Source organism: Cervus canadensis, chromosome 10 (assembly GCF_019320065.1).
Source record: "Cervus canadensis isolate Bull #8, Minnesota chromosome 10, ASM1932006v1, whole genome shotgun sequence".
NCBI classification, from domain to species: Eukaryota; Metazoa; Chordata; class Mammalia; order Artiodactyla; family Cervidae; genus Cervus; species Cervus canadensis.
The window spans coordinates 58,536,164-58,561,052 of NC_057395.1; the positions used below are offsets into that span (position 1 = coordinate 58,536,164).

Genomic DNA, 24,889 nt, shown 5'->3' on the forward strand with positions numbered 1-24,889 from the left:
ACGGAAATGAATGCAGACAGCACTCAGAGCAGCCTCCATGGATTCCCTCCGGGGACTATTTGAGAAATCAGAGCTTGTGACTTACCCACGTAGGCATCCTTTCAGAGAGTCTGTTGTATACTGTTTTCCCCTTTCAACAAAAGGCTCTCTGCAAGCTTAAAAACAAAAAGACACATAGGATCATGACTGGTAACACTTTCTTTTATGTCTTATAAGTAGTTATCTGCCTTGTTGCTAAACACCTGGGCCAGCTGGAGGGTGGAAAGTGACCAGACTGAGAACCCTTGCCACGGCCCCATGTCTTATCCCAAGTTCATGCCATTGCAGCTGCAGAGGATCTCCTTGAAGGTGTTGCGCAGCTCCAGGCTCCGGAAGGCGTAGATCAGTGGGTCGATGATGGAGTTACACATGATGAGGACCAGGTAGGTGTTGAAGTGGGCAGTGTAGCAGACGCAGTAGGGGTTGGTGGGGCAGGTTATTATGAGGACAAGGTGGAGGAAGAAGGGGGCCCAGCAGAAGACGAAGACCCCCAGCAGGATGGTGATGGTGACTGCCCCCTTCATGCAGGAGTGCTGCTGAGGGGCCGCTCCATCAGCCGGTGGCAGCGCGGCGATGCGCTTGACATGCAGCCGGGCGAAGAGGAGCATGTGCACGTAGAGGGTGCCCATGAGCAGCAGCATAGCAAGAAACATGGTGACCAGGCACACGATGACCATCTTGCTCTCGGAGTAGACGATGAACACCACACCGCAGATGCCACAGCCCAGCCAGATGGCCACAATCAGGGCCAGTGCCTTCCTCACGGTCATGATGCTGTGGTAGCGGAGTGCGTAGAAGATGGTGACGTACCTGTCGACAGCAATGGCCAGGAGGTTGCAGATGGAGGCCACCAGGGAGATGCAGATCATGGAGTCGAAGACGTTGTCCATGTGCTGGATGAACTGGTCCTCCAGCCTCAGGTAGTCGCTGTTGACCACGGCTATCATGATGGTCTCCAGGGCGTTGGACACGCTCACCAGCATGTCGGCCACGGCCAGGCTGCAGAGGAAGAAGTACATGGGGGAGTGCAGGTTGCCATTCCTGGCCACGGCCAGGATGACCAGGATGTTTTCCAGCAGGCTGATGATGCCCAGGGCCAGGAAGACCTCGGGCTTGATGAAGACCTGCTCACAGAAGCGGCTGCTGCTCTGGTTGCTGAAGGAAGGGGCAGCGCCGTGCTCTGAGCTGTTAGGCAGCATTGGTTGAGCTGAGTGCAGACAGCACGAAGCATTCATCGCTCACAGACAGCTGGCTGATTGGAGCGGGGGCTCCAGCAGGGTCCCGAGGCTGTGGCTGCTGCTGCTGCTTTCAGGAAAGAAAAAAAAAAATCTCCCCCCAGATCCTGGTTTTAGATGCTTGTCCAGTGTACACTTAGATTTTGTTCTTTCCCAGAATAAAAGGATGGAGAGAGAGAGACAGGTAGGGAGAGAGAGAGAACGAGAGACAGAGGAAAAAGTCAGCCTGGATTCTTACAGAAAACTTCCCTGTGCTTCTCCAGGACGATCAGTTTTAGAGAAACTCTTATCTCTCTCTCTCTCCCTTCTTACCTTCCTTCTGTCTCTCTCTCTCTCTCTTTCCCCCTCTCACATCCCCACCTGGGAACAGAAAACCAGCCACTGGCTGCTACAGTTACAGCAGTTTTCATAGCAAGACAGGGGATGTGGTACCTGTTGTGAGGAGTGCGGGGGAAACACTCAGTTTTTATACATTGGCTGGAGGCAAACAACTCCTACTTAATCTTCAGAGCGGCGAAATGACCACTGAGCATCCAACATCTCTCTGACTGACAGCAGAACCGGCTCCCAGGAATCAGACCCAGAGATTCAAAAGCAGCCTACTGCCCTCTGCAGGTCAGACCACTCATCTGTTCTCTGGCTGGGCTGAGCAGTCTTTTTGTCACGGAAATGGCCACAGCCATCCTTTCGTCCACGTATTTGTTCATTCTTTTTCTTTTTTGGTGGCAAACATTTATTAAGCACCTGTGTTATGTTTCCGCCCCGTGCAGGAAATTCGGTGGTGAGCAAGACAGACACACCATCCTTGTTTCTCCCAAACTCAGAGCTTGGGTGGGAGATGAGAAATCCAGCCGTTTTATTACAGTGTGATGCATGCTTGAATCGGGGAATGCCAGGGGCTGGGGGAGATCTGAGAGGGCCCCCTAACCTGCTGGTCAAGGGAAGTTCCTGGAGGAAGGGGCTTCTAAGCTTTGACTTCAAAGAACAGAGGCAATGCCCAGTGGTGAGGTGAGGGCTAGGGTTGATGGAGAGAGAAGAGGATTCCAGGCAGAGGGAATAACATGCTTACAGCCTGGAGGCTAAGAACAGTGGTTCTACACGTGGTTGTGGGAAACATCTGTAGAATGTGTTCCCGGGGATCACATTTGACCTTCTGAAACAGAATCACCCAAGGGTAGTACCTGGGCAGGTGCCTTTTCAGTTTTTAAGGGGTGAGGGGGGAACAGAGCCAAGGTTGAGATCGACAGAAAAGAGAGCTTGGTGCTTTTCAAAGGACTTTAGTTTTCTCTGGCCAGAGTGTGGAGCTGGGAGACACAATTTGAGAAATGAGTCTGCTTTTTTTTTTTTTTTAAGGCAAGAGGAGCAAGGCTCCTGAAGGACAGTCTCAGCTGAGTGTGGGAGTTTTGGACTGTGGGGCAGTGGGGGGGCTGTGGGAAAGAGGAGGTGGGGTTTGCATTTCAGAAAGATTCCTCTTTGCATGATGGAGACTGCTGTGGGAGGGGATGAGTCAGGAGCCTGGAGGGCCAGGGCTGCAGAGATTCACAGGGAGATGATGGCATCCTAAAGAAAGGAGGTGGCCACGTGGCCACAGGAGGAGTGGATAGAGATGCTTAGGATATAGGGTCCTGGAGACTTGAGTGTCATGGGATGTGGGACAATGCAGGGAACACCTGCGCTTCCTTCTTAAGTAACTGGGAGAACAGAGATGCCATTTGAGCTGGAAAAATGTATTGGTTGGCCAAAAAGTTCGTTCGGGTTTTCTGTATCATCTAATGGAAAAAGCCCGAACGAATTTTGTGGCCAACCCAATAAAAGGCAAAATTTAGCACCCAATTTTTAATACTTAGTTTATGTCAGATGTGAGGTTGGACAGGAGGATGATGTAAACTCTGGACATACTGAGTCCCCTTGCCACCCCCGTCCCCCTGCCACATACCTGCACATCAATTACTGGTCCACTGATGCTCTGATTACCCAACTATCCACTAACTATGGATGTGAGTGTGACTGGGTATGTATTAGGCAGAAGAAATGTGTATACAAAGTAGACGAAACTTAGAATATTTATGAAACCATTGGGTGGAGAGGTCTTGAAAATATAGGCAATCAGAGGGGGAAAGGGATAGGGAGTTTGCGATGGACATGCGCACATGGCTATACTTCTTTATTTTATTATATTTATTTATTTTTAATGGGTTGATGATTGCTTTACAACATTGGTTTGGTTTCTGTTATACATCAGTATGAATTAGCTACAGGTGTACATATGTCTCCTCCCTCTTGAAGCTCCCCCCACTTCCCACCCTTTCCCGCTCCTCCGGGTTGTTACAGAGCCTGGGTTTGAGTTCCCTGAGTCATACTGCAAATTTGCAAGTAAAAATAGGTGTTTTACATAAGTTACACACGGCTATATTTAAACTGGATAACCCACAAGGACCTACTGTGTAGCCAGGGAAATTTGCTCCTGGATGGGAGAGGAGTTTGGGGGAGAATGGATACACGTATCCATATGGCTGGGTCTCCTTACTATCCACCTGAAACTACCACAACGTTGTTAAATCAGCTATACCCCAATACAAAATGAAAAGTTTTTTGTTTTTTTTTTTTTTAAAAGATAGGCAATGAATTAAGTGTGAAAAAACGCATCATAAAGTCAGAAGACAAACAGGAAGAAAAACCTTGTCATAGTCAAAGGTTATTATCTCTTCAATACAAAGAATGTTTTCACATTAATAAGAAAGATATGATTTACCTCTTAGAACAAGGGGCTAAAGACAGGAATAGAAATTCACTGAAGAGGAAATGCAAGTGACTGATAAATGTATGGAAAGACGTTCATCCTTCTGGGGAGTCTGGGAAATGCAAATCAAACTTCAGATTGACAAGGATGTAAAAGATATCAAATTCAGCTGAGAGTGCTGGGAGAATGACACTTCTAGTGTTTGTGGATAGTCTCATCATTTTCAATTTCTACTAAAATAAAAAAAAATTGCATCTGAGTGTGGATCTCAGTCTGCGAACTGAGGGGCATGAAAAACACTTGTATTTATTTTCAACAAAGTGACTTCATTTCCGATGCTAAACCTCTCATGTTCCAGGTTGGGGAAAAGAAAATCCTAATTCTCGTGGGGGTTTCTCTTCCTCACCCTCTGGGTCACATCCAGAGGTGTGTTTATACTGTTCTGGTCTGTGGTTTCGGGGGCACTTGTAAAGCTCAGACTGCGAGGTCTTTCCCCTGCTCTGGGCTGAGCACCGACCTTCATTCTCTTTCTCTGCACCTGTCCTCTGTTTATAAGCATCCTTGAGAGCGAGCAGGTGGGGCCTGGCACTTCAGACCCGTATCCTCAGAGGTACCCTCATCACCTCATTCCCGATGAGTGTTGATTTGGTCTCCTCTAAGCTCTGCTCTCTGCTTTCCTGGGGGAGCAGCCCAGATACAGCCGCTTTTAAACTGACACTGTACTTTGTTTTCTACACCCGTGACTCTGCCTCTGTTTTGTAAAGAAGTTCATTTGTACCCTTTTTTAGATTCCACATGTAAGTGATATCATATGATAGTTGCCTTTTTCTGTCTGAGTGTCCAAATATTTTAATCCCATGCCTTGAAAAAAGTTTTATTTAATAAGCTTCATTTATTTATTTTAAGTTTATTTTGTTTTTGGCCACACTGCACAGCATATGGGATCTTAGTGTCCTGATCAAGGACTGAACTCACACCCACTGCAGTGGTAGTGCGCTGTCCCAAATGTTGCAATGTCAGGGAAAATTCCCCAAGATTTATTTTTACTCAGACTCTATGTTCCTAATAGTTTTATGCCTGTAAATTTCACTTTATTTTTTTTTAAATTGAGACATATGTTCCAGAAAATTCACGATTTTGAAGCATGCGTTTCAGTAGGGTTTTTTTTCATCTTCATGAGGTTGTGCAGCCATCACCACTGTCTAATTCCAGGACATTTTCATAATTCGGTCTCCATTAGCAGCCACTCCTTCTTTACTACTTCCCTCAGCCTCTGACAGTTACTAATCTACTTTCTGTCCCTATGTGATGGTACAAAATATGCTCATTGAGGCTGTGTTTATCTTCTGGGTCACAAAAGTCTCCATTTTCTCATTTTTCAAATTCAAAACAAGCAAAACCAACAGCTGTAAGTGGAAATGTAAATTGGGCCCGCCACTATGGAAAATGGAGGGTCCTTAAAAAACTAAAAACAGAGCTACCGTATGATCCAGCAATCCCACTCCTGCCTGGGCATATATCCGGAAAAGATGAAGCTCTAATTTTAATATACATGCACCCCAGTATTCATAGCAGCACCGTTTATAATAGCCAAGACACGGAAATAAACCAAGTGCCCCCAAACAGACGACTGGCTTAAGAAGATGTGGTGCAACAATTTTCATTTGTTGGAACATGGAGGGACCTAGAGATGATCACGCTAAGTGAAGTCAGTCAGAGAGAGACAAATATTATATGATACCACTTAAATGTGGAATCTCAAAGATAATACAAATGACTCTACAAAGCAGAAATGGACTCACGGACATAGAAAACAAACTTATGGTTAACAAAAAGGAAACGGAGCAGGGAGGGATAAATCAGGAGTATGGGATTAACAGATACAAACTACTATGTTTGTATAGACACAAACTATTATGTTTACTACACCTAAAATGTATGAGCAACAAGGATTTGCTATGTAGCACACGGAATGATATTCAATATCTTGTAATAACCTATAATGGAAAATAATCTGAAAAAAAAATATAACTAATCACTCTGCTGTACGCCTGAAACTAATACAATATTATACATCAACTATACTTCAATAAACAAACAAAAACAACAACAAAAACCCAACACGTGTAAATTCTTCTGTATTAAAATTCAGTATAAAGGTTATCAGAACATTTAAAACAACAAAACCTCAAATCTCTTGCTCTTACTCTCTTGAATTTCAAGATCTTATAAATAGAGAGTGAGTTATTTTGTTTTCTGAACACTTCAGTGCAAGGAACAGGTCAAAGTACTTTCTTGTGTATGTTTTTTAAAAAGAACTTTCTTTGCTCTCTGCTGGAATCTTTTGGAAACTTAGGGTTAAATTTTGCCTCTCCAAGTCCATTTTCCTGTGGTTGATTGACAGTTGTAGCACCTGAGTCAAATTAATGATAAAAAGCAGTTTTCTGAGTCTAGAAGACAGATGATCCATGTTGTTCCCAGTTCTTCTGGTTAAACAGCCAGATATGATGAATACAAAGCCCTCCATGGTATACAAAATATTCTCTCTGTATTTCTTGATTGAAAAAAAAATCAGTCTTAGCACTTTATAGTTGTATTCTTTTCTTCAATCATAGAATTGAGTGCCCTTAATTCTCCTCACCTCCCCTTGTTTCCTTTGCCTGTTTGGCACCAGAGTCCTATGTTCTGAGTGTTGTGTTTCCTGGCAGGGGGACATTACCTTGATGATGCTACAGAGCTGGGGACTGTACCACTGAATTATCTCACACCAGGATGGGATGATCTCAGACCAGAGCTTCTCAGCCTTTTGCTGTGCATCTGAATCACCCAAAGTGAAGTTGCTCAGTCGTGTCCGACTCTTTGCGACCCCATGGACTGTAGCCCATCAGGCTCCTCCGTCCATGGGATTCTCCAGGCAAGAATACTGGAGTGGGTTGCCATTTCCTTCTCCAGGGGATCTTCCAGACCCAGGGATCGAACCCAGGTCTCCCGCATTGCAGGCAGACGCTTTAACCTCTGAGCCACCAGGTCCCATCAAAATCCAGATTCTGGGTCTATAGATCTGGGAATGCTGATGATGCTGGTCCATGAACTATGCTTGGAGTATCGAGGAAAGAGATCTAGCCATTTGCAGGTGTTGACAGAGAAGCAGTGCAAGGAGAGCCAGCCATGGAGTTCACTATGTTGATGTGGGAGAAGAGCACCCCACTTTCAAAGGCAGCAGCGATGCCCCAGCTGCTGGACTCTGTGTGTGACCAGTGACGGTCACACAGGGGGCTGCCCAGAAGCCTAACTCGGGCATCATTCCTGTTGTGTGGCCTCTGAGCTCAATGTTCTGACCTCCCCAGAGAGGTTGTGAGCCACCCAACATCATTTAGTAAATTCCTTTTCTATTTAAATTAGCCAGAGAGGGTTCTGTTATTTATAACCAAGAATTTGACTCACTTTTGCATTCTAGTTCAGGTCAATAGATATTGGCTATCCTCTCAGCTCAGTCAGTAAAGAATCTGCCTGCAATGCAGGAGACCCAGGTTAGATTCCTGGGTCAGGAAGATGCCCTGGAGAAGGAAATGGCAACCCACTCCAGTACTCTTGCCTTGGAGAATCCCATGGACAGAGGAGCCTGGCAGACCACAGTCCTTGGGGTCGCAATAGTCGAACATGACTTAGCAACTAAACCACCACCATCTGGAAGAATCCCAAGGCTTCATCAATTTGGAAAAAAGAATTCTAAGTAGCTCAGTGGTAAAGAATCCACCTGCCAATGCAGGAGACCCGGGTTCAATCCCTGTGTCAGGAAGATCCCCAGGAGAAGGAAATGGCAACCCACACCAGTAATCTTGCCTGGGAAATCCCATGGTCAGAGGAGCCTGATGGGCTACAATCCATGGGGTTCGCAAAAGAGTCAGACACAACTTATTGACTCAACAGCAATATTGTGACGCCTGTGCTGATGAGGGAATGGAAGCCTGCCCATTGTGCCTCTGGCATCTTTGTGTTACACCTATATTAGTTTCCTTTTGCTGCTCTCACAAATCACCACAAACTTAGCAGCCTCAACTATCAGAAAATGTGTTCTCTCACAGTTCTGGAGGGCAGAAATCCAAAAGGGGTTGGTTGGCAGAGCTCCATTCTTTCTGGAGGTGACAGAAGAGAATCAGTTTCCTTGCATGTCTCAGCCTCTAGAGGCCAGCTGTATGCCCTGGCTCATGGCCGCATCCTTCCATGTCAAAGCCAGTCGGTCGTGCCGTGTCTTTACATCTCCCTCTGACGCTGACCTCTGTCATCACATCTCCTTTTGTAACTCTGACTTTGTTACCTCCCCCCTACAAGGACCCTTGTGATTACATTGGGCCCACTAGGATAATCGAGGATCAACTCCCGTCTCTAGACCCATCACCTTTTTAAACCATCACAGTATACTAACACATATATATGGAATTTAGAAAGATGGTAATGATAACCCTATATGCAAAACAGAAAAAGAGACACAGATGTACAGAACAGACTTTTGGACTCTGTGGGAGAAGGCGAGGGTGGGATGTTTCGAGAGAACAGCATCGAATCATGTATATTATCTATGGTGAAACAGATCACCAGCCCAGGTTGGATGCATGAGACAAATGCTCGGGCCTGGTGCACTGGGAAGGCCCAGTGGGATCGGGTAGAGCGGGAGGTGGGAGGGGGAATCGGGATGGGGAATACATGTAAATCCATGGCTGATCCATGTCAATGTATGAAAAAACCCACTACAATATTGTAAAGTAATTAGCCTCCAACTAATAAAAATAAATGAAAAAAAATTTTTTTATTTTATTTAAAAATTTTTATTTTATTTTTTAAAAATTATTGCAGTATAGCTGATTTACAATCAACTATTAGTTTCTGCTGTAGAGCAGAATGAATCAGTTATCCAAATACATATATCTATTCTTTTTTTTTTTTTAAGATTCTTTCCCTAGATAGGTCATTACAGAGTACTGAGTAGAGTTTCCTGTGCTATACAGTTCATCCTTGTTAGTTATCTATTTTATATATAGTAATGTGTATATGTCAGTCCCAATTTTCCAATTTATCCCTCCCTGCCTTTCCCCTTTGGTAACCACTCGTTGTTCAGTTGCTAAATTGTATCCGACTCTTCGTGACCTCATGGACTGCAGCACGCCAGGCTCCCCTGTCCTTCACTATCTCCCAGAATTTGCTCAAATTCATGTCCACTGAGTTGGTGATGCTATCCAACCATCTCATCCTCTGTTGACCCCTTCTACTTTTGCTCTCCATCTTTCCCAGCATCAGGGTTTTTTCCAGTGAGTCAGCTCTTTGTATCAGGTGGCCAAAGTGTTGGAACTTCTGCTCCAGCATCAGTTCTTCCAATGAATATTCAAGATTGATTTCCATGTAGTCATAAATTTGTTTTTTTACATCTGTGACCCGTAACTCATAAGTAAACGTGTTGGTCCCTCAGTCATGTCCGACTCTTTGCAATCCAGTGGATTGCAGCCCGCCTGGCTCCTCCGTCCATGGGATTCTCCAGGCAAGAATACTGGAGTGGGTTGCCATTTCCTCCTCCAGGGGATCTTCCCTACCCAGGGATTGAAACTGGGTCTCCCGCATTGCAGGCAGATTCTTTATCATCTGAGCCTCCAGGGAAGCCCCGTAACCCATATATAGACCTTTATTTTAATCTCACCTGCAAAGTCCCTTTGGCCATGTAAGGTAACATGTTCACAAGGGCAGTGATTAGAATGTGGATGTGTTTGGGGGCATTATTCCATGTAACTCATGTTTATTAATCAGTATTTCAAGTCCTCTGGTGAATATTTTTAGCATACCCATAGATGCTCAGTTCTTTGGAGACTGACTCATTCTAACTCAAGATTAATGTATTCATTTATAATGATTTCTCTTCTTTAGAGAGAATACTTGAGCATTTGTGTGTAGAAAACCCTGTCTTTATGGAATTCCTGAGAAAGCAAATTACTATCCAGAGGTTCTGTGATGAATTAGAAATCAGAGAAAAAGAAAGGAGGATGGTTGGGAGGGAGGCACCGAGTCCTCTGAAAGTTTAGTAAGATATCTTTGTCTTGAAAACAGACCTCCCCTCTAGAGCCTGTGTGTATGCTTAGTCACTCAGTTGCGTCCAACTCTTTGTGACCCCATGGACTGTAGCCCACCAGGCTCCTCTGTCCATGGGAATTCTCCAGGCAAGAATATTGGAGTGGGGTTGCCATGCTCTCCTCCAAGGGATCTTCTCAACCCAGGTATTGAACCCAGGTCTCCCGCATTTCAGGTGGATTCTTTTTTTTTTTTTTATTAGTTGGAGGCTAATTACTTCACAACATTTCAGTGGGTTTTGTCATACATTGATATGAATCAGCCATAGAGTTACACGTATTCCCCATCTCGATCCCTCCTCCTACCTCCCTCTCCACCTGATTCCTCTGGGTCTTCCCAGTGCACCAGGCTCGAGCACTTGTCTCATGCATCCCACCTGGGCTGGTGATCTGTTTCACCATAGATAATATACATGCTGTTCTTTCAAAACATCCCACCCTCACCTTCTCCCACAGAGTTCAAAAGTCTGTTCTGTACTTCTGTGCCTCTTTTTCTGTTTTGCATATAGGGTTATCATTACCATCTTTCTAAATTCCATATATATGTGTTAGTATGCTGTAATGTTCTTTATCTTTCTGGCTTACTTCACTCTGTATAATGGGCTCCAGTTTCATCCATCTCATTAGAACTGATTCAAATTAATTCTTTTTAACGGCTGAGTAATATTCCATGGTGTATATGTACCACAGCTTCCTTATCCATTCATCTGCTGGTGGGCATCTAGGTTGCTTCCATGTCCTGGCTATTATAAACAGTGCTGTGATGAACATTGGGGTGCACGTGTCTCTTTCAGATCTGGTTTCCTCAGTGTGTATGCCCAGAAGTGGGACTGCTGGGTCATATGGCAGTTCTATTTCCAGTTTTTTAAGAAATCTCCACACTGTTTTCCATAGTGGCTGTACTAGTTTGCATTCCCACCAACAGTGTAAGAGGGTTCCCTTTCAGGTGGATTCTTTACCATCTGAGCCACCAGGGGAACCCATGAATACTGGAGTGGATAGCCTATCCCTTCTCCAGGGGATCTTCCCAATCGAGGAATCAAATGCGTCTCCTGCATTGCAGGGGGATTCTTTACCAGCTGAGTAGGAACTCATTTTCTTCACATAGAGTATCGATTGGCAAACATTGCCAGACAGTAAGCCTTGCAGACTAGAAATGTTTGCCAGTGCTGAGATAGAGACATACTGGACCAGTGATTCTCAGACTTTAGCATGTGTCAGACTCACCTGGAAGGCTTATTAAGACACAGATCTCCCCAAGCCTTGCCCCGCTCTGTTTCTGCCTCAGTAGGTGTGGAATGGGATCTGAGAGTTTGTCCCCATCAGGTCCCCAGGTGACGCTGACTATCTGTCTGAGGATCACATTTTGGGAATCACTATTACCAGACTGTAAACTCTATGAAAGCAGGGACCCTGTCTGATTGGTTCACTGCTACGTGCAGCATCGAGCAGTTGAGTTACAATTTCATAGGTGTTCAAATAGCTACATAAGTAGCTTTACTTACCATCTTTTAGACTTAGATAACTGCTGATATGGGGCTTCCCAGGTGGCTCAGTGGTAAAGAATTTGCTTGCCAAGCAGGAGACTAAGGTTTGATCCCTGGGCCCAGAAAATCTCCTGGATAAGGAAATGGTAACCCACTCTAGTATTCTTACCCGGGAAATCCCATGGGCATAGAAGCATGGTGGGCTACAGTCCATGGGGTCGCAAAGAGTCAGACACAACTTAGCGACTAAACAACAACTGCTAATACACTAAATACAGTTTTCTATGTGTGTGGTCAGCAAAGTAATATCCCCACTCCCAAAGATGTCCATGTTCCCATCCCAGGAACCTGTGAATGTTACTTTACTTGGCCAAAGGGGACCATACCGGTGTGTTTAATGTTATAGACCCTGAGATGGGAGATTATCCTAGATCATCACGGCGAGCCTAATCTAGTTACATGAGTTCTTAAGATTAGACAAGCTTTCCCTACTGCTGTGATAAAGATGCGTTAGAAGAGAAAGCAGGAGTGAGGAGATGGGAGGAAAGCTCCATTTGCAATTTCTGGTTAGAAGACAAACAAGTTCATTTGTTCAATTGAAGTTCAAGTTCAGGGAATATGGGTGTCCTCCAGAAGCTGAGAACAGCTCCCTGCTGACAGCCCCCAGGAAACGGGGACCTCCATCCTACAGCTGCTGGGAACTGAATTCTGCCAACAATCTGTACATCCCTGGGAGGGGTTTCTGCCCCAGAGCCTCTCGTCAGGAAAGCAGCCTGCCGCTTTGTAAATTAAGTAATACTTCCAGAAAAAAATAGAACTAACATCGTCTACCATGTGTCAGGCACCGCAGTGAACACGTTGCAGAAATTAATTCATTTTTGCCTCCACTTTATAGGTAAGGACAGTGGGACAGGGATGCACTAGGGTGCATCCAGAAAGGTGCTGAAGGTGTGGAATTTAAGGAGAGGCTCATTCCCAGGTTCTCATCTCATCTTAGTTGGGGCCCCACTTCCTGATGCCCCTATGAGGCCATATTGTTTTAGCAATTGCATTTGACAGAAGAAGAGACCGAGAGGGGCTGTCCTTCTCCTGGGGAAGGGCTGGACTGGACCCCAGGGTTCTTTTCTCAGCAGCTCCTCAGGTGTGGTGCCCAGCACACCTCTTGGGTTAGGACACGCTTTCTGCTCTGCATCCTGGTCCTGGGCACCTCCCCACGATCCATCAGAACAGCCATGTTTGCTTGTGAGGCTCCCACAGAATTAGGACTGTCCTTTGCAAGCAGCCATCCAGTCCCTGTCAGCAGAAGTAGGAGAAGGCAGCTGGAGTCCTCGGTGACACGCAAAGTAAAGCAGAATCTCACCTCTCTCCTGACAAAAGTGTGCTGTCTCAGAGAACAGTATCTGTCAGCCACACACTCCCTTTCCCTTCATTCTGCAGGAGGCTGGTGCTTCAGGCAGATGCCTGGCATCTCTGACCTCATTCCTGCATTTCTCTCAGTCAGAAGTCGGGATGGAGTGACAGATCACCCGCTGCGGTAGCTCCTTGCTGTTCTCGTGGGGACAGACAGGTGCCAGACCCTTGTGCCCAGAGACTCTGAAAGATAACCCTCTGGGGGTGGGGGGTGAACTTCCTCCCCTGTACCAGGTCAGAATTCTCCAGAGACTGTACAGTCTCCCCCTGGAGGTCAGGCTTATGCGGAGAGTCAGAGCTTCAGGTATCATGGATGGAGTAGGGAGGCACCTGAGCAGGGGTGAGAAGGAGGGGAAAGGCTCTGGAGGTGTCAGGTCGCCGGTCCACGAGCTCACCAGGTCCAGCTCCCACATGGACACTCCCAGACTGGGCAGGGGCTTCTCTCCCCCTTGAACGAAGATTTTGGCTGAGAATGGTGTCCTGCCCTGAGTGAATCCCACTCCAGGATGTGTTCTGACTTCCTTCTTCAGCTTCTACACCATTCTGCAGGATTGTGGGGAAGGAAGAGTAGCCCATTCTCTCCTATTCTCTAGAATCAGGCTTTCCTACTGAACCCAGTGGCAGGCTGGGTTCTGCAGGATGGAGGGTGGGTGGGCTGGAACTTTCTGAGGAGTGCTCGCATGTGTGGGGGAGGGGGCAGCAGGGTGGGGCAGAGGTGGGAGTTGAACCTGCCATGTGGTCCTCGGTCAGTCCTGCAGCAGCCCCGGAGCTGGAAGGGCCGGCAGAGCTGGGCTGACCTGGGGCGTGGGGCTGGTTTGTAACCCAGCCTCCAGAGGTCATCTGTATGGGTGTCCGTTGCCTCCGTGAAGCCTAATGCAGGCGTCCATCTTCAGCTGAATGCCAGCGAGCCTCAGAGGACTCAGCTGCTTGCTTTCGGCCACCAGCTCTCCCCACAGCTGAGGAAGGCACTCTTGGTCCTGGAGGGAGACTGGGCAGCATGCCAGCCCATCCATCACAGCCCCGTCTGCAGCATCTACATGGTGCACATGCCTGAGAGCCCGCTATGATCCATCTGCTCAGTCAGGTCTGCTTAAGCAGCATTCAAGTTCTAAAACCAGACATGAAGTGAAAATTATGGGGCGGCAGATCCCTCCCCCCAAACCCCAGAGAGATGCTCCTGCCAGGAGATGACAGAAACCAACAGAAGGAAGAGAAGATTCATGTTCTTCAGCTCACAGGCTCCTGACTTATACTGACTGACGGCCGCGGAGGCTAGAATCTCCCTCACTAGTTAGATTATTTCTCTTTCTCTCTGTAGAACATTCCAGCACACGTGGAGTTGTGTTTGCATGTGTCAAATGTGCTTGTCCTGTGACTCCAACACAATAACAATACCTTAAAAAAAATTATTTGGCCACTCTGCATGGCATGTGGGATCTTAGTTCCCTGACCAGGGATGGAACCCAGGCCTCCTATGGTGGGAGCATAGTCTTAACCAGTGGACCACCAGGGAAGTCCCCAACAGTAGCCTTTTTTTAAATATCACCCTGGTTGGGACACTTTTCTTGTCAATAATCCTTGCATGCTCTGCTCTTGAGAAGCCCAAAAGTGGTGTATGTGGGGGAACATATAATAAATAAAACACAGTGTGGCAAGTGCTGCAAAAATGTAGTAGTTGAGACCAGGTTGCTGTGTTGTGCTCAACTGTGTCTGACTCTTTGACCCCGTGGACAGAGTCACACCAGGCTCCTCTGTCCATGGAATTTTTCAGACAAGAATACTGGAATGAGTTGCCATTTCCTACTCCAGGGGAGCTTTCCAACCCAGGGATTGAACTTGTGTCTCCTGCATTGGCAGCCAGATTCTTTACTGCTGCATCACCTGGCAAACCCCTGAGACCAAGTTAGAGGAATTAATTTTGACCATTTGACCTGGTTCCTCTGTGACTTTGGTTGGTTTTACTCTGAGAAAACCCAGACCCTGGTGCTGGGAAAGATTGAAGGCAGGAAGAGAAGGGGGCAACAGAGGATGAGATGGCTGGATGGCATCACTGACTCAATGGACATGAGTTTGAGCAAACTCCGGGAGTTGGTGATGGACAGGGAAGCCTGGCGTGCTGCAGTCCATGGGGTCGCAAAGAGTTGGACACGACTGAGCGACTGAAACGAACTAGACTCTGAGAACAGATTTTTGTAATTGAAAGGCACAGCCATGGAAGTTTTATTAAGATATAAATGTCACAACTTGTAGAATCCTTCAGAGTCCCACAAGGTTGATCATGAAGGTTTTCTTGTTTTGCTGAACTCATAATTTAAAGGAACATTGGTTGACAAAAATAGATGCCAACCTCAGAGATGGAATGGGGAAGAGGTGCTTGCATGCTCCAAGGACAGCTGAGTTGTCTGTTTTGCTACTGGAACCTTTCTCCCTGAAGCACAGGGAGAAAAATAGCTCTCCAATGTGATCTAAACCATGGTAACATGAATGTTTCCTTTGCTGCAAATGGCTTTTTTTTTAAAAAGCCAAGGCTTTTATGGAAAACATTCCTTTCAAAAAAAAAAAAGACTGGGTTCCTGGTCAGTGATGAATAGGCTAGGTTTTGTCAGATGTGCCCACACTTTTCTGAGAATTGAGATTTGCCTGATGGGGAGCACTCAGGTGACAGCTATAACGTGACAGGCTTGACTTCATTTCCAAGTGGGTGTGTTCCACGTGAGCACGTGATGCCTGAGAGCAAATGTGAGGGTGAGTGCAGGTCTGGCTTTGCTGTCCTGAACTTGAGATGTTGTCGCGGGTGAGCATCTGCAGAATGTTAGCTCCCAACCTCTGCTTCCCTGGTGCTTCCATGCTCATCCACTTTCATTAGCTTTTTTCCTTTTCGTATTCAGTGGTGTGTTTTGCTCGGTAACACGTCACAAGTGGATGTGATGAAATGCCAAGTGCTATACATTCAGTCATATTCCTAAAGAAAGGAAATACATTTCCAGTAGGTTTTCCAGAAGTCAAAACATTGCAATACTACGTAATGTTTGCCTCCAGAAGGACTTTTTATCATAGATAAATTTATAGTAGAGTTTAAGGATATCTGACATCTTCATTATGTTGAGATTGCCCATCTAAATGAATATGTTTCGTCATCTCTCTTCACATTTCTTAATAAAATTGACATTTTCCACATATATCTTAAAATTTTCACTATGTATTATATGTTTGCTGCTGATGCTGCTGGGGTAAATGGGGGGATATTCCTCCATTTATTTTCTGTATGAGGTTAATCCCACCTCAGGTGGTCTGTGAACTCTGACAAGGCAGCCAAATTGTTGAAAATCAGAATCCTGATATGACCTAAATGCCAGGCTCCAAGCTGGTTTGAGCAGAGCTGCTTTGCTGCATCCAGTTTTCAAGGACTTCTTTCCATAAAGTGGCTCCGACTCGCTCGGCAGCCTGCGTCACTCAGAGTGGCACCCAGGGAGTCACGGTTCTTTACCATGACATGGGACCCAGAAGCCCTCACGCTCAGGTGGTTGGAGATAATGTTAAGCAGCAAGCACAATCCTTGGCATGCCACTGATATTAAATTAATGGTAAAAAGTGCAGGTTCTGGGTTCAGATCGTGCGGGTCCAAATTCCTGAAACCAGACGTTTCCTAGCTGTGTGTCCTTAGGCAAGTGACTCGACCTTACTGAACCTCAGTTATTTTATCTGTGAAATGAAGATGACCATAGTGAGGGCTTTGGGGGGCAGCTGTGGGAGTGGCGTGACAATCCTTACACAGGGCTTATCGAGGCCCCAGTGTGTACTGAATGCCAGGTGAATAGGCTTCCCTGCCTTGGCCACTCCTGAGTCCCAAGGGTGCTGAATGAGTGATGTTGAATGAATGAAAGAACAAGGGAGTGAAAATATTAAACTGAAAGAATTCAGTGGCCTCTGAATAAAACCTGAATCCATAGTTACCAGCTTTGAGTCTCTGTTAACAAAATTCTAAAAGAAGATCAAGACCAGTAGTTCTCAACTGGAGTCTCTTGCACCCAGGGGACATCTGTCAGTGACTGGAGACATTTCAGTTGCCGCAACTAGGTGGGTGTATTACTGGCATTGAGGGGGCAGAGTCTAGGGATGCTGCTGAACACCCCACAGCACACAGGACAGCCCCCACCACAGAGAATCATTCTAACTTCAGATGCGAGGCATGCTCACAGGTTGACAAACTCAGCTCTAGACTCGGATTTATTTCTGGTCCCTTAGGGTTTAAGATGGGGCTAGTGGTAAAGAACCCACCTGCCAATGCAAGAGACCTAAGAGACACAGGTTCAATCCCTGGATCAGGAAGATCTTCTGGAGAAGGGAATGGCAATCCACCCCAGTATTCTTGCCTAGAGAATCCCCATGGACAGAGGAGCCTGGCAGGCTACAGCCCATGGGGTCCCAAAGAGTTGGACATGACTAAAGTGACTTAGCAGCAGCAGTGTTTATCAGATAGTCAGATCGTCTGGTTTTGGGTAAGGGGATCTGATCCAGAAATTTCTGGTGATAACTAGCAACTTCTCAAGTTATAAGGCAGGTATTTGCTCAGTAGTTCAGTCGTGTCTGACTCTTCGTGACCTCATAGACTGTAGCCTGCCAGGCTCCTCTGTCCATGGGATTTCCCAGGCAAGAAAAGTGGAGTGGGTAGCCATTTGCTCCTCCAGGGAATCTTCCCGACCCAGAGATCAAACCTGTGCCTCCTGCAGGCAGGCAGATTGGCAGGCAGATTCTTTACCACTGAACCACCTGTCGCGGTTGCTCAGTAGCTCAGTAGTGTCCGACTCTTTGTGACCCCATGGACTGCAGCACGCCAGACTTACCTGTCTTTCACCCTCTCCCGCAGCTTGCTGAAACTCATGTCCATTGAGCTGGTGCTGCCATCCAACTATCTCATCCTCTGTCACCTCTCCTGGCCTCAGTTTTTCCCAACATCAGGGCCTTTTCCAATGAGTCGGCTCTATGCATCACGTGGTCAAAGCGCCACCTGGGAAACCTGCAGGTAGCAGATGCCTATAGGTCCCCAAAGATGCTGTTTCCTCTTCCAACTGCTAATTTTCTAGATGCCCTGGTGGTAAAGTGCTGGTTCAACTTCTCCATGGATCAAATATTCCTCAGTCCTAGGATTTGCTGTAATTAAACCCCGAGGAGATTGAAGCTTTTCCCTTGGAGAAAAAGCTCAGGAGATGAATGATTCACTTTTTCCAATGAACCGTGGCCTCCCTGTGATTTTTTTTGTTGCTTCCACTAACTTTGCTATTCCCTCTTATTCACTGCTTCCTGTGTTTCCTAGTCTCCACTGATAGCTAAATTGTTCAAGAGCAGCAGGCAAGGCTCCTTGCAGTGCTGAGAATCTTTCCAGCTGGGCAACTTCAAGAGAACTTGGCTGTTGAAGTAACGAGTGACACCATGACAAAGTTCCTTATTAACCCAGGGATTGGGGACGGAACGAAATGTGAGAAGTCACCATTTAATTTCAAATAATACTCAGAATTCAGGGACTAAAGTAGTGAGAATGTTTTAATTTATCAGATACTTTCTTGACAGTCGTCTAGGATCAAACAGACACATGATAGCAGAGACTGCTGGTTTGCCTTTCTCAATATCGACTCTCCACCATGTCATAATAATAAGATCACACACAGCAACCCAGAGCAAATACTCTGTTCTCAGTCCTCCTTGCAGCTGGATGTGTCGTGTGGCTAAATTCTGGCCAGTAAGATGGGAATGGAAGCTTTGTGTGGCAGCTTCCAACAACACTCCCTAAGGTGAGCTGGTGAACGCCCTTTGTTTTTTCTTCCATCCTGCTCTCTGAAGATAACTGTGATGGCTGGAGCTCCAGCCAACATCTTGGACCATGAGTACTAGTGCTACAGCCCAGGGATAAGAATCTGGAAAGAATTTGGACCCCTAAGGACTTATTGACACAGAGCCACTTTACCTGGTCACCACTGGACTTTTACTTGGGAGCCGGAACAGTTCTGTTTGTTCAAAGCCATCATTAATCAGCCTCAATGGCACCCTGACTGATACTGAGACCAGGAGACTACAGCTGCAGCGCTCATCTTGACTTCTCTACCTGAGAAAGTGCTTTCTTTCATGGAAAGTCTCCTGACTTTATGAAGTGGGTTTCAGAGGCTTAAGAATGTTATCCATGGAAAGTTCCTGTGAGATGGCAGAAAATGGGGATGTTTTACACTCTACAGTAGATAACTCAAAAAATGTGTTAATTCAGTGAATGATATAGGGTGATGAAGCTCAACATTTATGAGCTGGAAATCTGCTAGGCTCAGGCAGGGCTGGAATCCAAAATACCCTTGTTCTTCTCCATTGACTGAACCATGACTTGAACAAAGGAAGGATAAATTGGCCAGATGCACTGTGACTTGCTTTGTTGTCTGCCAGCTTTTCCTTGAAATGAACATCTGCGCACATTTGCCTGCCTGCTTATCCATTTAACCCCATCTCCTCTCTGCAGCTCTTCCCAGGATAGACTTCTGACACGGGGACAGGGATGAGGAGGTGGGTCTCAGAAGACTGAGATTGAACCTCCTGGGCACTTTGCCTCTGGAACAAATGACAGGAAACATCCATTCAACAGGCTTCTCATCCCTTACATTGATCTCAATGAGGCTCTGGCAATTAGCGTATTTTGTAAAAGCTCAAGAACCCAGCTACAAGGGGCTTGTGATCGGTATCAGGGCTTTTGTTCTAAGCAGCCACTTATCTCAGTAATTCTCGCTGAGAGTCCTTTGAAACAAGAGCTTCAGTTTTATTGGAATGGCTTATAATTTGTGCATTATTTTTAAAAGAGACACGCACGAGCTGGCCAATTTCTCCCTCTCACAGTTACCTTGGAACCTCTTCTTTTTCTTTAAAAGATCAATAATCGTAACAGGAAATAGGATTAAATGGATAAATTCCAAGGCACTGAGAAGACACTGACACCACTTTTGAGTAATCTGGCCCGACTTTCAGCGGTTATAATGAGTGTGTGCCCTCGGTCTATTAATAAAACATTGTTTTTCAGTTGTATCTGAGTCATCCAATTTTTCATCTTCTTTCTGGGTTCTGTTTGCATCTCTGTGTCTTGTCCACATGAGTATACTCCATTAAGGGATGTTTAATTTTTTCCTGTTTGTAAATTGAATTATATTCACTGTAGAAAAACAACACAGAAAAGTTTAAAGAAGAGATAAAATAAATGAATACAGGAATACTGGAGTGGATTGCCATTTCCTTCTCCAGGGGATCTTCCCGACCCAGGGATCAAACCTGAGTCTCCTGCATCTCAGGTGGATTCTTTACCAACTGAGCCACTAGGGAAGCCCTAATGACAGTACTGCTACCTTCTTTATGATATTTTCTTTTCAGTCTTGATTTTGTGAAAAACAAGATATATTTGTGACTAGAATTTACACCCTCCTCCATGAGTTTTTTCTCTTGCTTTTCATTCATTAAAGCAGGCAGAGGGCCTTGATCTTCTGTAACTGGGGAAGGGCCCTATGGCAGGGGTAGTGTGGCTGGCTGAAATGAGACCCTTTCTTGTTTGTCTTTATTTTCACATCAGTGCTCATGGATGGAAGGAAAGAGGGGCTTCTTCAGACTAGTGATGATTGGCCCAGGGTTCCCAGAGCAACCCCAACCTGAGCTCCACCTGGACTGTACCAGGCAGGTATGGTAAGGCCTCTTAGGATGGTGTTTCCAAAAATGTAATATGCACCCAAATCACCTAGGAATCTGGTTGAAATGCAGATTCTGATCCAGCGGTACCCAAGTGATGCACAGGCTGCTGGTTCAGACCACACCTGGAGTAGCAGGCCCTACAGTGTCCGAGGCTGCTTCAGGGAGTTTCGGCTCAAGTGTCACCCAGACCTGTAACCTTTTCTGGTCACAAAGACTGGAGCAGCTGACCTGGCAGAACCACAGGGCCCTGGCAGTGGGCACTTCTTCGGGATCCTGCCGTGCACGCATGAGCAAAGACCCTGGAGTTCTGAGTGAGAATCTTGGCTAAACCCTGGAGGATAGGTGGAGGAAGGGCTGAGCCCAACCGGGGCTGAATTTCTTAACACCTTTTCAGGCCTGGGATTCAGAGGTAAAATTAAGTTGAATTATGAAAAATAAAGAAGTATGCACTTTTTTTTTTACATACATGAATTTGCAGACTGAAACATTTCATACTCTACCGTGATGTACATTAAAGAAGCTTGCAGCATGCTGCATATACATTTTTAAAATCTTGTTTTGCTTCCAGTTATAACAAACTATTTTCCCAGCTCGTGAAATAGTCTCTGAAAATAATACACCTTTAACAAGTCCATTCTAGGACAGTGAGGACCTGATCCATTGTGTTCAGCACTGTCTTCAATACTCAACACAGTGCCTGAAGAGGGGCGGAGGCTCATGAATCATTTGTTCATTCCCTCAAGTGTAGCCAAGCCCTGATGGATGAGTTTTCTGGTATTGGCCACTAAGATTGCTTTCAGGTTTATAAATCATACTGTGGTAGACATTCTTGGTGGAAACCTTTGCCCACACGCTTGACTGTTTCCTTGGTAATCTGAAGAAAGTGAATTCACTGGTCAGTGAATATGCAGAATTGCCTGAAGGTGAATTTAGTTCATCTTTTAGTTTCTCATAAAATCCTTTCTTATTGCTCTGCAAAACCCACATAATATAGACATAAACTTAGTATGATGCAGATTCTTCTTAAAACTTACTCAAAAAAAAAACCTTACTCCAAGGGTTAAACCACTGAAATACTTGAATTACAGCTCTTAAGTTCCTATAAAGTTAAGTGTTAGTTGTTCAGTCATGTCAGACTCTTTGCAACTCCATGGACTGTAGCCCCTAGCCCACCAGGCTCTTCTGTCCATGGGATTCTCCAGGCAAGAATACTGGAATGGGTTGCCATTTCCTCTTCCAGGGGTCGAACTGGGGTCTTCTGTATTGCAGGCAGATTCTTTACCGTTTGAACCACCAGGGGAGCCCCTCTAAGGTTAGACCAGTTTAGTAAAAACTTGGATATTGATGAAGATACAAGTGGGATTTTTTTTCCTCTTTGAGGTGGCACCATCTAGTGGTACCTGCAGACAATACAAGAACAAAAACTGCTTTGGGGATTAAAAATGGCACTCATTTAACTTTGCCATTTCCAGTCCAGGCTACCTTCCGTTTTTCACCTTTTAAATTTAAATTTGTAAATCACTGATGCAGCCTCCCAACTGGACTCTGTCTCTGTTCTTCCCCTCCTTATTCCATCCCTTAGTTTGTAGTCAGAGTGATTATTTTAAATTTGTAAATCTGAGTCATGCGTGCATGCCTAGCTGCTTCAGTCATGTCTGACTCTTTGCGACCCTATGGACGATAGCCCAAAAGGCTCTTCTGTTCATGGGATTCTCCAGGCAAGAATACTGGAATGGGTTGTCATGCTCTCCTTCAGGGGATCTTCCCGACCCAGAGATTGAACCCGAGTCTCCAGCATCTCTTGCACTGCCGACAGGTTCTTTACCGATGAGCCACCAGGAAAGAAATCTGTGTCAGTTCTGTTTAAATCATCCAGTAGCTCATCATCTTTATGCTAAAGCTTGATCTTTTAACTTGATTTATGAAATCCTATGCCAGGATTTGGCAAATATTTTCTGAAGGGGTCAGATGGTAAATATTTTGGATTTGGGGGCACATGGTCTTTGCAGTTCTTCTCCTAGGCCCCATGGTGCTGCTGGTGGGCAGTGTCTCCGTCATCTTTGTCCACAGGAAGCTTTGGGCATGACTGTAAGTGTGCGGGTGGGTGAGCAGGACAAGATTTGTTCCAAAGGAAGCAAGTTCAACAGGGAGGGTCAATCCACAGTTCAGACCGGGTCAGGGCCCACGTGTAGTTAGGAGAAGGGGACACACATCCCTCCATACCCTTAGGAGGGTCCTTCTAAGAAGTTCCAATTCCCAGGAAGTATGTGGTCTTCTGTTTTGAAAAGGGGGGCTCGATCAAGGGTTTTCAAAGGGTATCTCCTAGCTGATCTGTGGGCTGAGGGTGCTGAATGAGGGGCAGCTGAATGGGTGGTATTTCTAGAGACAATTTATAGGTCATAAAGGAATTCCCATTTAGAATAAAGTTGAGAAATCAGAGTGGAAAGGCTAGGGAAGAGGAATCAGGGCCTGGGAAGAAGGCTTAGGGGGCAGAGTCCTATCTCAAAGGCTGCCAGGACAGGCATCCCAGGAAGAGCCCACCTGGGCACATAGGAGGCATGCAGAGAACAATTCCTGAATGATGAGCAGGTAATTAAATATAAACACGTTTCCCACAGCTCCTTCCTTCCTCCCTGCTAGGTGCCACCCTCAGCCTCTGCTGTCTCCTTCCCTTCCTGAGGGTCCCAGCCTAGGACGTCTCAGTTGGAACCTTCCATGACTTTCCAGATGCCTCCCATCCATGGAGAACTCCCTGCCCATATGCCCCTGAGGTCCCCAGAGTTGGGTCTCTATACATGGTCCTAGGCAGGGCTCATGGGAAGTAGCTCTGGGGACTGACTCACAAATATGAGAACAAAGTCAGCACAACACAGGTCAGGTTCTCTCTTATCTATCACCTTGGACTTGACCATGAACCACACACCAGCATCCCTATACTGAAGAGTTATTCTGTCTTGTGTGTTCCTGTGTTCACCAACTCCCCACACTTTGAGGTTCTCTTTCACCTCCTGAGTACACAGGATCCCCCTTCCTGCTTTTAAGGGGAAAAAAATGTATTTTCCTTTCAACAGTTTTGTTATAACTGCCAGAGCTAAAACAAAAACCAAATGTAGACTTCAGTTACTAATAATGTACCAATATCATTAATTGCAACAAATGTACCAGACTAATATAAAATGCTAATAATAGGAAATTGTGTGTAGGGGTATAGGGGAACTCTGTTTTATCATCTAAGTTTTTCTATAAATCTAAAACTGTTTTTGAAAAGCCTATTAAATAAAAGATAATATCTTGTCTTCTTGTACCCCCTTGGGAAACAGTGTAAGGAAATACATGGTGAGGAGTTTTCTGTGTTAGTATACCCACATTTTATCTCATCTTACAGGTCTGAGGTTCCCTTCTCTTGCTTCCTCTGTCCTCTGCCAGAGTTCACTGCTAACCCAGGCACTCAGAGATCCCAGAGAAAGCTGCGTCTCAGGCCCCTATGATATTCATGCTGAACTTTTCCAATTAGTAAAGTCCAGATCAGGCCACATGATGTGAAGAGCTGACTCATTGGAAAAGACTCCAACGCTGGGAAAGATTGAGGGCAAGAGGAGAAGGGGGCAACAAAGGATGAGATGGTTGGATGGCATCAACCACTCAATGGACATGAGTTTGAGCAAACTCAGGGAGATAGTGAAGGACAGGGAAGCCTGGCGTGCTGCAGTCCATGGAGCTGCAAAGAGTCGGACACAACTTAGCGAATGAACAACAACAAGGTCAGGCCAAGTAGGGTCAGAGAACTTTGAGTTTCCCAGGTGATGTGAAGTGGCTTTGAGGACCTAATTGTGGGGAAGTTAATACATGTCCTGAGTCCAAAGACTCCCGGGTGGAAGATGTTCCCAAGGGCATGGAGGATGCTCTTATGTAACAGGTTGCAGAGATAACCCCTGCCTGTCATTCTCCTTGTGACTGCATCAACTGAGGAGACCCAGCTTGCCCAAAGTCTTGCCTGGTCACATGCCACATTCATTGACTCATCAACATGGTGATATGAAAGCCCAGAGGCTCTCCCCTAAGCTCAGGACAACCCTGAAGGAACATCCTAGCATCAGAGCTCCATGGGAGCCCCGCTGATATCTTCATTAGGATTTTGTTGCAGCTCAACTTCTTCTA

The 24,889-nt window shown here is 45.8% G+C and overlaps 1 protein-coding gene across 1 annotated transcript; it reads right to left on the reverse strand.

The window, feature by feature from the left end:
• Positions 1-302: 302 nt before the first annotated feature.
• On the reverse strand, positions 303-2,155 carry MC3R (melanocortin 3 receptor). Its single transcript, XM_043479635.1, has one exon. The coding sequence runs from the start codon at positions 1,272-1,274 to the stop codon at positions 303-305; it is 972 nt and encodes a 323-aa protein (XP_043335570.1). The 5' UTR covers positions 1,275-2,155.
• Between the last annotated feature and the right edge of the window lie 22,734 nt (positions 2,156-24,889).